Below are 14,864 nucleotides of genomic sequence, written 5' to 3' on the forward strand. Positions count from 1 at the left end.
TGTATATCCCCTGTCAGCTTATGAATTTGACTGTTTTAGAGATGCTCTGTAGCTTTCCTGTGAAAAAATTGACTCCTAAGGTGTCTTAGCCTAAAATAACATGTAAGGAAAAGGTTTCTGAAATCACAGTTGTTTTTTCTGTTGTCTGAAAATAATTCTTTGTTTTGTCCCACTTGAGAGCTGTATAAGAAACAGAGAGGGGAGTGGTATCAGAGCAGCCCTTCCTTCCAAGTCAGTGTCTTCTGGGAAATGCAACATGAAGCAGCAACTTTCAAGCCCTGCCAGGTCTTGTCAGTTTTTTGCTATATCTGTCTTTAATTTATTGCACTCTTTTTGGGAAATGCTGCGTTCACAGCTAATGTAATTGCTGTCATGTTGCTCTAATAATTACTTAGAAGTCAAATTAGAGCTGATCATGAATCCTCTGGCAAAGCAGTTATTCCATTAGAGAATGTTAATTAGTTGAAACCAGTCCTCCTTTTTAGGAATGTACATACCAGACATGATGGGAAGTGTTTTCTCTGGTCCAAAATGGAATTTCTAGTCCAAGCCAAGCCTGGAATAGCAAAGAAAGAGTGTAGGGGTTTAAGAACTCAAATGGAACAGAAGATACAAAGCTTAAGGCCATCTTCTCTTTCATATTAAACACTAGGCTAAGGTGCCAGCTAACACTAGCTGAAAGTGCTCCCTTTTCTGTCAGTGTCATTGGTAAGTACAACTTCCACGTTGAACAAATAGATATTCTTATATCTTGTCTGAGATATCGGAATCACAGCTGGCTCAGGCATGATGTCTGAAGGGATGAAGGAGGCAATTTTCATATTTCTGGTCTGAATGTGAAAAGAAAATAATTGAAAACTAGAACTGTTCTACCAAACACATTTCTATCTGTAGTCTTTTCAGAAAAAAGCCTGAATAGTGCTTCATGTTTCAAAAAGATTTTGGACCTGATGGCTACCCGCAAATCCGCTTTTGAAGATGGGCTGATTCTTTCCCATGCAGTACTTTTGGTTTGGTTAGAACAAGTACTTTTAGCACACTTTTTACTGAGACAGTTTGTATGTGAAGATACGTGTGTGTGTGTGTGTATGTGTTTAGTAAGAGAAAAAGGCTTGTAGTTGCTTTGATAGCTGCAGGATTGGCTCAGGATGCGGGGCTGATAATAATCTTCAAGACTGGAAGATTTGTTTACTGTAGGAGGAACTTGGTAGCAAGTGATAAATTCAGGAAGTCTGACAGTTTTTAAATGCTCATGGGCATTTCCTTTAATGGTTTCTGAAGCTGAAAGCTACAGCAGGTTTTGCTGAAGAAAATTGCTTTTTCTTTGACCTGCATTGTTCAAGTGTTTTAGATAAATTGTTTAGTTCAGGTGTGAGAGAAGCTAATTAATTGCATTTGTTTATCTTGCTCAAACAGGTACCATAAGACCACTTCCATTTGGTAAAGAGAACTGGTGTATCCCATATATTTATTCCTCTCCTGAGTGGAAATTTCTGTTCCTAGGTTGTCTAAGAGAAATTCAAATGGACTTTGCAGAAACAGTGGTGGGTGAACACTGGCAGTCTGCCAGGACAGTCAAGTCCCCTGGGGCACTAGCTGCCCTCGCTGCAAAGCTGTATGTAGGAGCTACTGGGACAGCAGTGGTGAGAGGCAGAAAAAGAGCAGCTGTCTCCTTAGAGAGCTGTTCCAAGTTCCAGAGCTGTGAGGAAAGATGAAAAGCTGTGGTTTAATGGAAAACATGAGATGCTGTTTTGGGTATGTGACTTCTTCCCCAAAGGGAGACCCAGTGAATGTTTGAAATATCTGAACTCAGTTCTAACAACTCATGCTTGGCTGAGGGTAAGATGCCAGCTGATGTGATTAAGCTCTGTGTGTGTGTCTGGGGGAGAGGAGCTTTGAGCCTGAGACGGACTCTAGAGATATTGAGACCTTCCTAATCCTCTCACTATGGAGTCATTTCCGGCCACCCCGCTATTGCTGTATCTGAGGCTTGTGAAAGACTGTCTTTGTTTTCCTTTCATACCTGTCAGAAAACCACCTTCTTTTTCAAAAATACTGCTTTGTGAAACAAACACCTCACTGTGTTGTGTTGGCAGTCTGTGTGATAAGCAAAGGAAAAATTTCAGACATTAAAAAAAACTCAAACCAACAGAAGCTGATTGAAATAAACCTTACAGGCTTTTGGAGAGGGTACCTGGTGAGAAGAAAAAGAGAAAGATAGATGAAGCCTTATGTAACAAGGTTTGTTGGCAGTTTTTAAGTTTTCAGGTCATTTCAACTGAGATAAAGACTGGTAAGTCAAATCAGTCAAATGACAGGCTTTTAAACCTTTTCTCAAGAAAGCCCCAGAAATCAGTTGTTAAAACTCTATTAGTACATAGTCAAGCATTGTGTTCTTGGTAAAATATGACTGCCTAAACTATTTCAAGCTGTCTGCATTTGTTTTATCCAAGTATAGATTTGCATGGTCCTGTTTATTGCTCTTATGAGATAAAATATTTTGTTATGAACAAAGATAAGTGTTCAGAAAAAACAAAATTAATGACAACTGTGAGTCCAGCCTTTCATAATTTTGAAGACTTGTCTTTCTTTTCTAAATTGATAATAGAAATTTATAACTGATATGGGGCTTTTTATGGAAAGAGTGTGGAGATTGTCAATGAAAAAATGCTTAGGCCTTTAGGCAGTAGTAATTTGAATTTGATATTTTTTGCTTATTTCTAGAACATTTTTAAAACTACTTTTCCCCTACTTTAAGCACTTTTATTTTGACATAAGGACTGGCAAGAAATAAATGTATGTTAGAGAGCAGAATGTTCCTACTACTGAAAAAATGAGAAATTGGAACAGCCTTCCAGTCAGAAAAAAATCAGAGCAAAAGGTCACTTTTATATGGAATTTGTTGACCCTGAGAAATGTGCTGTAGTTACCAGCAACAGATAGGAATCAATTCAGCAGTCTGTACCCATGCTTGGAACAGAAGCAGAGCACTTGCTGGTTTTGTTACATCAGAGCATTGTGTTGCCCTGTTAATATCTGTTCAGTTCTTAGAGCATATGGTCACACTGCATCTCAGCAATCACACCAGATTTCACCACAACCCTGACCTCCTGTGAGACAGGCGTTAGCTGTCTGAATTAATGATGCAAAAATGCTTAGATTAGGTACCTGGTAAGGGCTTAATGAGTACTTTCCATCTCTACCGGTTAAATGTCTGCCAGGAGCTGTAAAGGCTATTAAATTTTTTTTGAGTGTTTTATTTGTAAACAGGCATTAGAATGAAGTCATTGATATTTAACTGTGTTTCTTAAGTGAGCAGCTATGAGTTAGTCCTCTTATCTATCAGCACAGCTTGGTAAAGTCTGTTTCTTACAAAGGCAACTGTGGTGTCCAAAGAGCTGTAGACCAAAAAGAACAAAAAGACCTCAGCATCAGCGCTGCTGTGCTGCCTCATAGCTGGGCAGGAAGGAAAAGCTGGAAGTGATCTGCCAGGCTCTGCTGCTGAAAGTATAGTAGAGGTGCTACTTGCATAAGACTGATGTTAAATCTGTGGTAAGGTAGCACATACATGCAACAGCAGTGTTGTGAGTTATAAGTTGGTGGCACAGGGTTCATTTGTACCTTTTTAGGAGGTCCTTTTTTTAAGACTTGCAGATTCTGTTCCCTTTAGAAGACTGAGTCACCCTTAAATGACCCCAAAACTGAACTTAGTTTTACAAACTTTGATTCAGCTTGAGCAATTTCCTCACTATGAAACTTCCATGATAGTTGTGTGAGGGTGATGCAGATGTTTGAAAGAAAGAGTAACAGATTCTTTATGGAACTCCTGGTATCACGAGGATACTTGCAGAATATGCCTGGTCCAGATAGATATCTTTAAAATCATGGGTGTACTTCAGTGCTGTGGGTGGAAAATGAAAGTTATTAGTGCCAGTAATTCATGTAGAAAACTCTATCTTAAACTGCATCTAAAAAACAGGATGTTTTTCTACCTCTAGAATCCAGCTCTAATTTTTTGGGGGGAAACAAACCTTCCTTTTATAATCTCTTCATGGCTGATCCCAAATTTCCCTGAATTGTTTACTGACGAATAAAAATGAACATATGTAGTAAAAAGACCAAAGATTACTTTTGCAGTGCTTTCAACTGGTTTATCCCTACAGCAATGATACAGCAAAAGAGGTGTTCATGCACTTTCTGATACTTGATTGCCAGAGTCTTTAAAAATTAGTAGATATGGTTGGTGATGCATATTATGCTAAAGTTTTCAGTACGTTGCCAGTCAGTATTGATAATATATGATGAAGTGGCGGAGATAATAAATTTTGGAGAATTTATTAGCTTTTCACTTAAAGAAAAAGTATCTTGACCATAAAAATGTTACACATAAAAGAATGTTAAAAGCCCATAAAATTTTACTGCAGTTTTAAAAATTGCTTTGTTTTCTAACTGCACTGTGAAATGACAATGAAATAGTCACCAATCTTGACCATACTCCAAACGTATCCCTCATAATTATTTCAGGGAATAAGTTTCTTGTTAGAGGTGCATCTTCTGTTCTTATTTCAAGAGTGGTACTGATGGAAAGTTGGTATTTTGGTTTTGTCTTTTTTTCTCATGGTCACAGATGAACACTGTATGCATAAAATGATTCCTATTGGTATAGGAATCATTTTACAGAAAGTTCAGTTTTATCTGTTGCCTGTAAATTATGTTCACCTCACAGGCAGACTGAAGATGAACTACTATCATATGACACATCAAGATGCGAAAGTCCTTGTGATTATCTTGCACCATATAATGAGCTAAGCTGCAAAATACCTTTTGCAGCAGCCTTACAAATTGACTAGTGCAATAGGAGGTGTTCTTTTGGTCTTCTTTGACCAAATGAGTAAACTTTTTTTCCTTGGGGTGCAGTGTTTTTCATTATATATTTGGGGGTTTTTGTAGCCTTTACTAGATTGGGCATCTATTTTTATGGTTAAGTCCATGGAAAATTTGATTTAATAATCACTGTGGTAATTTGCAGTTCCACATTCTTATCTGCTCAGATTTCTCAATTCTAAGTGTAAACTTTATGTTATCAGAGAGCCATGTTCTTTAAATTGTCCAATAGAATAAATGATTTCTCAGCACAGTTAATTCATAGGTAGAGACGACTAAGGAAACAACTGGTTGAGGATTACCTTCTCTTTTAGCAGTGAAAAGTCGCAGATTTCAAACAAGGAGAGCTCTGTATGTCCTAGCAGAAAGTTGCTACTGTGATCACCCGTGCTGGCACGTATTTGGAACAGGCTCAGGATTTTGCTATGACCAGGTCAGACCTGATCTTTGCAAACAGACAGTGCCTGCTCCCTCATGCTTATGCAGGACAGGCTGGCTTTCCCTGCGGGCATTTAAGTTCTGTGCAGTTGGGGATGAAGAGGCATTTCCGTTTGACCTTGTGTGAGAGCACTAGCATCTGGGCACCATTCATGGAGAAATTCCAGCATTTCAACAAATACGTGACTTATTTTCCATTAGCCTGTAGCAATTTCTTATCAACTATATTCTCACTGTGACAATTTTTTGGTTACCAACAGGAGAAAAAGAAAAAAGAAATCTTGAACAATATTATTGACAGTGCATTTGATATGTCACAAAAATTAACATAGGCAATAGAAAAAAGGAATTATTCGGATGATGGTTTATATTTTCAGTCCAAACTCCATGTTCAAGCATTTTTAAACTTCAAAATTTTCCTTTTGCAGCAGTAGGTTTTATCCCTTACTTTCCAGTTCTTCTCTCAGAAAACTGCACCTACAATTATTTAATTATTTTTTTAATTGTTTCAACTTTACTAGGGTACTTAACATAAGTAAATGTGTTTTCTGTGTTAGTCTGTTGTAGTATTTCCTTGTATCTTTTAAATGGAATTCGGTCTAGTGAATAGTATTTTGATTTATAGTTTTTCCAGAACCTGTTAGCTTTATGTAACAAGTTTGTCTGAAGAATAAAGTAAGTCATAGTGCTAAGAAGCACTTTAAGTTTTCAGGTTTCTGCTGTATTATGGGAATATATGCAAACAGGGGAACAGACCTCTACTTTATGTAGCCATGACATAAGAAGCTGCAGAAGCATAGTGCTTTCCTCTTACTGTGCTAGAACGTGGCTCAGCTAAAAATGAACTCTTGTGTTAAAATGAAAATTATGATAGCTGTTTTATTCTGGGAAATAATAGGTAAGTTGTCTCTATAAATCTTGACTATACTTTGCAAGCTGATTTTTTCTTTTAATGTACATGTCTGAGATTTCATTCTGAAGTGTGTCTCTGCCCCACTTGTCTCTGTCATTTTTGTTTGGTCAAACTTTCTTCTTGCCTCAAATCACTGCATAGCAAAATTGTTTAGGACCAAAGGAAAAACTAGGTATTTGTAAGCTTCCATCTTTTCACTTCCATTGTACTCCAAAAGAAATTGTATCACTGCCAAATTGATATTGATGCATTTTATAAAGACAATCTATGTTTTTGTTGTACTATGTAAAAATTGGCTTAGATTTGATGCTCTGGCTATGTGGATGTGAAATGATCATATCAGGGTATTTGCACTTCCTTTTGGAGGATTTCTTCTGCTCGAGTGATTTGGTTGAGAGCAAGCCAATGATTATGCTCAGCCCAAGGCCATGAAAGAGAGGAGTTTAGTAGTCCTTGTGAAATAGAGGAATGGAAAAACTTGTAGTAGCTTAAGACTTTGAGAAAAATTACCTGAAAATCTCTGAAAACAACTGGGGGAGGAAATGGAAGGGTAAAGGAATCAAGTCAGGTAGGCAAAAAAAAATTTTCCTTCATCCATATCACAAATGGAGTGATATACTTCACTCATAAGAGTGAAACTTCAGCATATGTTATTGATATAAAACAGTGAGTTGACAAAATTCAGTGTTAAATGTGATGGTGATTTAATAAAATTTGATGGCAAAGTACACTTGATTGACAGCGTAGAGAGCAGAGACAGATAAATCTGTCAGGGAGACTTTGCTGTTGTGTCATTAGGGTCAGAAAGGACTCCTTTGCTTTCTAGACTCCTCTCAGAGAGGAATCAATCTACATCCAGCTAGATTCTCTCCTGGTTCTAGACTTGGTCAGTGCTTATGTCCAAAGGATTTACATGCACAATCAATCCTCTGAAGCACGTAGCTAAGATGTCAGAATTTAGCATGCTGTTAATCATTTACTGAGAATGTGCTGCTGCAAGGAGTCTTTCAGAAAATTCCTCAAGGAGTAATCTTGAGAGGTCGCTTCTCAGGGAGAGAAAGGAGCAGTCCTGGCAGGGAGATAGTTGCATAAGTTTTCAGTTAGGCATTATTTTTTGCATCAGTTCTCAGATTATCACATTTTCCACAAAGTTTGGAAGGAATTTCTGTCCTGGGGCATTTTATAGATAGTTGGTTTTAAATTTGATGGAGTAAACTTGTGAAGTGTAGGCTTATCAGATAAAGCGACTTGTTTGGGAGCCCTTTCTGGTGCAATGGTTCACATTCTCCTAAAGTCTATTTAGATTTTTTTATACATAAATAACAGCACTGTGGCAATATATCTACCTTCAGAAGTGCATTGATTTGCCTGCAGTGTTTTGCAATTTTTTTCTCAGTTTTGGCAGGTTTTATTTCAAAGATAGCTTGCAAATTGCTAAGCAAAAAAAGCAAGTACAAAATATGGATTCAAAATAAATTTAAAAGTAGACAATGTCATTTTCAATTAATATTTGAATGCTGACAAGTAGTGATTTACTCAAATCTAGGGATTAACCAGTGTCATGAGTATTCAGGACTTTCTTTTTCCTGAGTCCCTGTATTAGCATACTAAAATTGTGAAAAATGAAGGCCATGTTGCATGATGACAAAAGTCACTGGTCTCCATCTTCTCAAAATAAACTTCTGCTGAGTCACAAATCACTCATACCATTGAACACGTATTTCACTTTTTGCCTTGAAATTTCTTGAAATAATTCTACAGCCTTGCATGGGTTTTTTCCCATGAGCTTCAACTCTGAAGTAAATTCTGTTTTGAAAACTCTGTATGATAAAATGCATCTCTGATTCAAAGATACACTTACAATAACCAGTTGCTAACCATAATAAAGTGGAACTATGTAAGGATGATCATATAATTTTTTTAACCAGACAGTGATAGGTTGACCTTCTCAATCATTTGTCCTACCTATTGCACAAGCCAAGTATATCTTTGGATTGAATCATAGACAGAAAGTTAGAGGAACTATTATTCAAAGTGACATTTTATATATTGTTTGATAAGATAGAAAAGGTATGGCAGCTATTTGCTTAAGAATGAAAAAAATACTAGTTTTGCTTCCTCCCATTAAGCGTCACAGAATTTAATTTTGTGGGAAACATGACATGAAAAATTAGAAATATTCATTCATTTCACATTATATGAAAAATAACACTCTTGATATTCAATTACCATCATACTTGTTTAAAAGAAACAGTAAGGTTCATATTGGATCTACTTAGGTGGGGTTTTTTTTAGGCTAAGAGCAACAAAATTGACCTGTAATACATAAAGTATGCTTGTGTGGAAAAACAGCCTAACTAGCAGTGTGAAGTCAAATGAGAAATCACTGTGGAAGAAGTGGCTTTGGGGCTTGGTGTCTTGTGTTTCCTGCAGCACAAGGGGTACTTGACCTACCATGCTGTTTTCAAGAAGGCTACATAATGGAAAGCTTACAGAATATCAGCTAGAAAAACTGGGATTCATCGTAACTGAACAAGTGGCTGTAGAAACCAAATTAAATGTCTTATTTGACTCTTATTGATGGGTTTTATTTCAGAAAACAACATACATGTTCATTTTAGCTATGTTTTCTGCCTAGACTATGGGGCTTACACATAAAGCTATGTGGTAGGAATTGAAAGTTCCAGTGGGGTGCTCGTGAGGAGTGGTCTTTGTTAGCAAAGGAGGATGAACATTGAGGGAATACAAAAATTGTAGGGACTTGTGTGAAGTTAAGTGTTGATGGAAGAACTACATCCAAAAGATGGACTGGAAATGATTGGAAACAAGATAAAACATTTTTTAGGCGTTGTTTCACTTTCATCAGGTTGCTAAATTTGCGAAGACTTCGTGCATCTGCACAAGTCAAGAAGCAGACCTCATAAAGTTCTTTGTATCTGACTGCTTATTTCTGAGGCTTTTTTTCTTTCTGTTGTGAGACACTGCAAAGTGCTAAGGATTGATGATGAGAGGGCCACTTTCCAAATTTTGCACAAAATAGTTTTATTGTGATTACTGCTAATTGAGTGGGGGGACATATTTTTGGTCTCTGCCATTATATTTCCAAAAGTTTTGCCTGTTGCATTGTGTTATTCATTTGGTACTGCACTACAAAGCATTGATTCAGTTTATTTTCAGACTTGATACTGCATTATAAAGCTATTTTCCAGCACAAAATACTTAGTACAAAACCAGCAAAGAGAGCTTAATTTAATGGGTTGTACAAAGCATTTAATTGGTTTTGAAAAGCATTTGGCTACTGCATCTGGAATTACTTTCAAATATATATTTCTTGGTCTTCTGTGGTATTTATATACTTTTAATAAGAAGTGGTTTATTAATTATTCAGTCTCTTTCCAGCAAGTCAGTCTTTTGCTCTTCAAAGGTTAAAGATTAAAGAAAAAATGCCAGAGGCAAAATCATACAAAAGTTCTTTTGTAGCCCTGAGAAATAAAAGGCTCAATTTAAGCAGTACTGAAAAAGTTTCTGAAGTTGATTCTTTTTTTACATATATACAGCTTTATTTGAAATATGTTGATATTTAGCCAGGCAGAACTGAATGCAACAAGAACTCTGCCTCAGCCTCCTTGGCCTTCCGCAGTAAGACCAGAGCACTGTGGCCCCTGAACTCACAGACAGCAATTGTACAATGCTGTTGTATTTTCTTCCACTCGGCATGTCAGTGGCTAAATCTCTTTTTCACAGGAAAAGGCTGTGTAATTCTGCAGTGGCATTATCACAAGTGAAGGAAAAAAAAAAAAGTGTGTAGATTTGCTGGTCCAGCAAACAATCCACTTTCACATATTTGAGCCATTATTTTAAAAACAGCATTTCTGTAGGTATGACTTTGTGAGTAGATGCACGGTTAATCTTCCTTGCTACCCGCCAGATGCACCCCAGCCCTGACCCAAGTGCACCGTGTTGTGTTGGTGCAGCTAAATGATCCAGCTTTGAGGAGGTTTTATTTCCTGAGGCTCAGTGCTGCGTGTACTGGAGGACACAGTTTGTTCTCTGCAGCTGGCTTGATTGCAGCTAGCTGAGGGCTGCAGCTCAGGCTTGCAGGTGCCAGCACACAGTGGTATCAATTTCCTCAAGTGAAAGAGTTTTCAAACTGCAGAGTACGACACTGTTTGCCAGCATTTTTAAAACAAGCTTTTGTGGGAGGCCACAGCAATGCTTCCCTCAATGAGTCACATTTACCAGCACCCCACTTGCATCCTTTTATGCTGATTTGTTTCATAGGTTTTCTAACATTATGAGGCAAGTAGTCTTTGCAACATCAATTTGAAATACTTTTGAAGGCAGTCACTGTCTTACAGTTAGGGCATCTTTTCTAATAGCACCTAGCTTTCAGTACATTGTGAACACCTGTACAGTTCCCTGCTGCTGTATTGCACACCTGTTATATTTGCAAGTTTTTAAAATATCTTTACAACACCACTGATTGTAGTACGTGCTGTACAAACATCAAGGCAATTTTTCTTTTCATTTATTTCCCAAGATATCTAAAGATATGAGAAATCCATAAAACATTTTAGTCTTATTTTAGTTTTCAGCTTAAATTTCTGCAGTCTCTCTTATATTCCAAGATGGAGACAGTCTTATTTTCTTAACTTTTGTTTTTTTAATTTCCCAATGTTTTCCACTTGTGCATACTTATGAATAACATTTCTACTTGTTTAAGTGTGCTCCTTGGTGCACCTAGAGCTGCTTTGTATCAGTCCCCTGCAAAATGCAGATGAATTGATAAAAACGTCTGAAGTGCTGTACCAGTAAGTGTGAAGTGATACAAAAAATAACTTTAACCACATGCTGGCAGGGAGAAGTAGTGCACAGCCAATGTGTTAGCCTTGTCCAATGCTAAGTGTAAATTCATCCGTTCCTGTTTTGTAAAGAAAACATTTGTATTTCTTAGGATAATCTCTATTTATAGAGGATGCAGTTCTTATTTGCTACAGACCATACACAGTTAAAATACCCTAACTAAATTTATTCTCTTCTCTTGTCTAAGCTGGTCTTCATGATGCCCTTTATTGTGGGTGATTTGTGGTGATCTCCTTTCCATCAGTGAAGAACCAGGTGTTAGACTTTGTTCTACAGTTTGGCTTATGTTTATATCCATCTTTTTTAGGAAAATAAAGGTGCCAGTTCTGTGTTTGTAAGGTTAGAGTGGCCAGCCAGACAATATGCTCATGAACAAGTCCCAGAAAAATCTGGTTTTGCATGGTTTGGAGTCAGAGTAACTATCCAGGCAGCACAAACGTTTAGTTAAAAGAACTCATTAAATAAAACAGAAAAGAATTTATTAGTGGCTACTGGACAAGTATGAGCTACTACTCCAGGTCTGTAATAGAAATAATATTTGTGTTGTCGTCTTGGTGACTGAGTGTTAACCTTTCACGTATAGGTACAAGCTGTGCTGAGCAAAGAATGGCACACGTATCAGCTCATGTTCTGCTCCGTGTAAATCAGTAGTGAGAGGAACATTGTCCCAGGTTTTCTGCAGTGCCTCATTTCTTGTAGAATATGAAACTGGAACTTCAGTTTTAACCTTTGAGAAACTTTTATACTTTACATTTCTGTACTGTGACAGTCGATTTTCGTCTGTTCGCAGTCATTCTGTTAACTGACACAACATGAAATAGTTCAAAATCTTAATTTACCTACATTATTTTTGATTAAGTTGAATACTATGTACCTTATGAAAATATTTTTTTTCTTCTTAATTCCCATAATTCTGAAGGGAATCCCCTCCAGCTTCCCTGTAGCTCTCCTTTTTCCAGTGCTTCTGCCAATACTCTTATTAATTCATACACAAGTTAGCTAGAAACAGTGGAGAATGCATGCTATCTTAGACAGAAACTAGAAGTTGGAAAGAGTTCAAGCTAGATATTATTATAATATAATTTTCATAGTCACAGTCAGTAATATGTTTAAATGTTCTGAATCATTAGCTCCCGTGTACAGTATTTTCTCTACTAAAAAATTAAATAAAGCATGAAAGCCAAGTTTCCATAAATCAATAGATTATTGTTAGCTAGATGTGTAATGTGGGTCACCGTGAACTCCACTTCTCCATTTACCATCTGCAGATTTGAACATTTCTTTGGCTTGTAAGATTTCTTTTACAGGATCTATGGAAAATGCAGCAAGGTACCTTTAAATACATTAATTATTTGTAAGTTAATTTTACACAAGCTTATCGTGACCCTTGCTTTAATGCAAAAACATTATGCTCATAATATTTCAAAGCACATAGAACACAGAGAAGGCTATGTAGTACATTTGTATATTAAAATATGCCAGACAGTTTGTGTGTGAAGTCAAACTTCAAAGCGTCTGACTTCTGGCTAAGGTAGCAGGTGAAGATGAGAGAGTAAGAGCACAAGATCCTGTTTTGGCCAGTGTCATGTCTGCAGGAGTACATGTAACCTAATAGCTACAGACAAAAAGTAACCATGCAATCATATGTTACATTCCTCTTCTAGTTCCCAAGTACCTCCAACTAAAGGGATTTCCCAAACCAGATGTGCATTCTGTGTGGGTTGTAAACTACAGTGGTTTTGTCTTCCATTGAGTTATTCAGATTGCCATTAAGCTTATTACATTTAGCCTCCAAGGCTAAACAAGGCTGCCAACAAGGTCTACAGGTTTGTTCTGCTGTGTGGAGTCACTACCTCAGTTTTATTTCTGACCAGTATGGCCCATCTAGCTTCATTTGGTTCGTCTAGCTTTATTTTTTTGAAAGAAAACATTATTATTGTTGATTCTAATTTGACCTTACTCATAAGCATGAGGATTTGGGTGGTTGGTAGTAAATAGCTGTCATGTTTTACTCATCTACATACTAGCATTCTGTATCTTCAGCTGTTATGAGGATTACAAACACATGCATTAAAATTAAGAGATTTGTGAATGTTGCATAACCAATTCAGGAAACTTCAAGACCATTTCCTATAATGACTACAGAATCCATAATTGTCAATACTACATCACTGTTATGAAACTCCTCATCTATCAGCAGATGATATAATGATGGTGGAGGATATCATGGTGAAGTGAACAGAGTACAGGGTGCACTTGTAACCTTTGGCTGCTTCAGGAGAAATCAAATTCCAAAGGGCTGGAATTTGTAGCCTTTGGTATTTCATATCATGATATGTGTTGAACATCATCATAAGGTGAGAAAGGGGAAGAACATGTCTCTAAAGATCTCTAGAAGGATGTTCTGTCCTTCTTAAAGTGAACAGACCCTCTGGAGATCACCAAGAGAGAAGCTGACATGGGTATATTTTGCTTCTACATTTCTTCTTGGACTAAATAATGAACGTAGTTACTTTAGCAGGTGGCTCATTAGTACTGTTTCATTGTCTAGGAGGTAGATTGTGAGTGTAAATGACACAGTTGCAATCCCTTATATGGTTTGAAAAGTAATAATAGCAATTGGTTTTTTTTCTTTTAGTAGTAAATTTCAGCTTTTACTGAAACTTAACAAAAGTAGACTTGAACTAATGATAACTTGATTGAATTCCTAAAAATTGGGTTTGTTCATTTTAATCATACTCAAATGACTGAGAATAGGGGAGGAAAATGCCTATTGCACATAAGCAGGCATAGCAGAATTTCTTTAAGCATAAATGTTTAAGGGAGACAAAATTATTTTCAAACTAATTTATTTCCCATCAGGCTGTCAATGATTAATTTTTTCTTATCATTTTCAGTGTATATTTTCTGACGAGCTAATCTCTGGTTTAGTTTTTTTTTTCACTTCTTTATATTTCCTGACTCTGACTGGAGGAAGAAAAACTAAAATAACACAAATTAAACTTTTCCTTTTTTTGCTGTCCAGCAAAACTGGAAATACTTACTAAATGACAAATGGTCTTCTGTGATAATTTTACTGCATTAAGCAGGAAATAAGATGCTGAGAGAGACAGATTAGCATTGACCACTGGGGAGCTTAATTATAGAAACAAGCCTTCCATGAGAATTTTGTCAACTCAATGGTGAATAACACAGATGTGGTTTAGCAACTGGAAATTATCTAGATGTTTTGACATGCAGCAAGAATTGAGTATATGGGTATTTTTATGTAACTGTTAAGTGTCAGCAAATGCTCATTAAATGCTTCTTTAAAATTAAATCAAATTTGTGTATATTTGTGGTTTTAAGCAGCCTTAATGTTCTACAAATTCACCTATTTTTTGACTCTTGTGAATTAAATCTACAGCTCTGCAGCAGCAGAATCAGTGGCTACCTTTGAAACTGATTTACAGGACAAAGATGGAAGAGAGCACTATAAGAAATAGTAAATACAGAAAAGATAAATAGCCTTATTTTTATATACAAATAGTGGGTTTTGCTTCTTAATGAGTCTTGCAGTTATAGGTATCATTTCAAGCTGGATTTTTACCCTATATCTCAAATTTTTCTGAAACTTGCTATACAGTCAAACTTTTGCAGTATTTTCCTTGGTGATGATCACTGAACCTAAGGATATGGGAAATCAGTCAGAAGAAGCATTTGCTCTTTTGACTGATCTCTTCATAGCCCAAGATCAACATTCTATAGCAGCTTTTCTTAAATGCAC

The 14,864-nt window shown here is 36.7% G+C and overlaps 1 protein-coding gene across 3 annotated transcripts in view; it reads left to right on the forward strand.

Annotated features, from left to right (window-relative positions):
• Window positions 1-14,864, forward strand: part of ITGA1 (integrin subunit alpha 1) — a 73,776-nt gene that overhangs the window by 13,346 nt on the left and 45,566 nt on the right. Inside the window, exon 1 of one of the 3 annotated variants that reach the window (XM_064403462.1) lies at window positions 3,137-3,164. The exons of 1 other annotated variant lie outside the window; for it this stretch is intronic. In XM_064403462.1, coding sequence (XP_064259532.1) covers window positions 3,152-3,164 — 13 coding nt within the window. In that variant the 5' untranslated portion in view covers window positions 3,137-3,151. Of the gene's footprint in view, window positions 1-3,136; window positions 3,172-14,864 lie in introns of those variants that run through there. One more of the 3 variants, XM_064403463.1, reaches the window with a different exon arrangement.

The sequence above is a fragment of the Passer domesticus genome, chromosome Z, assembly GCF_036417665.1.
Source record: "Passer domesticus isolate bPasDom1 chromosome Z, bPasDom1.hap1, whole genome shotgun sequence".
NCBI lineage: Eukaryota > Metazoa > Chordata > Aves > Passeriformes > Passeridae > Passer > Passer domesticus.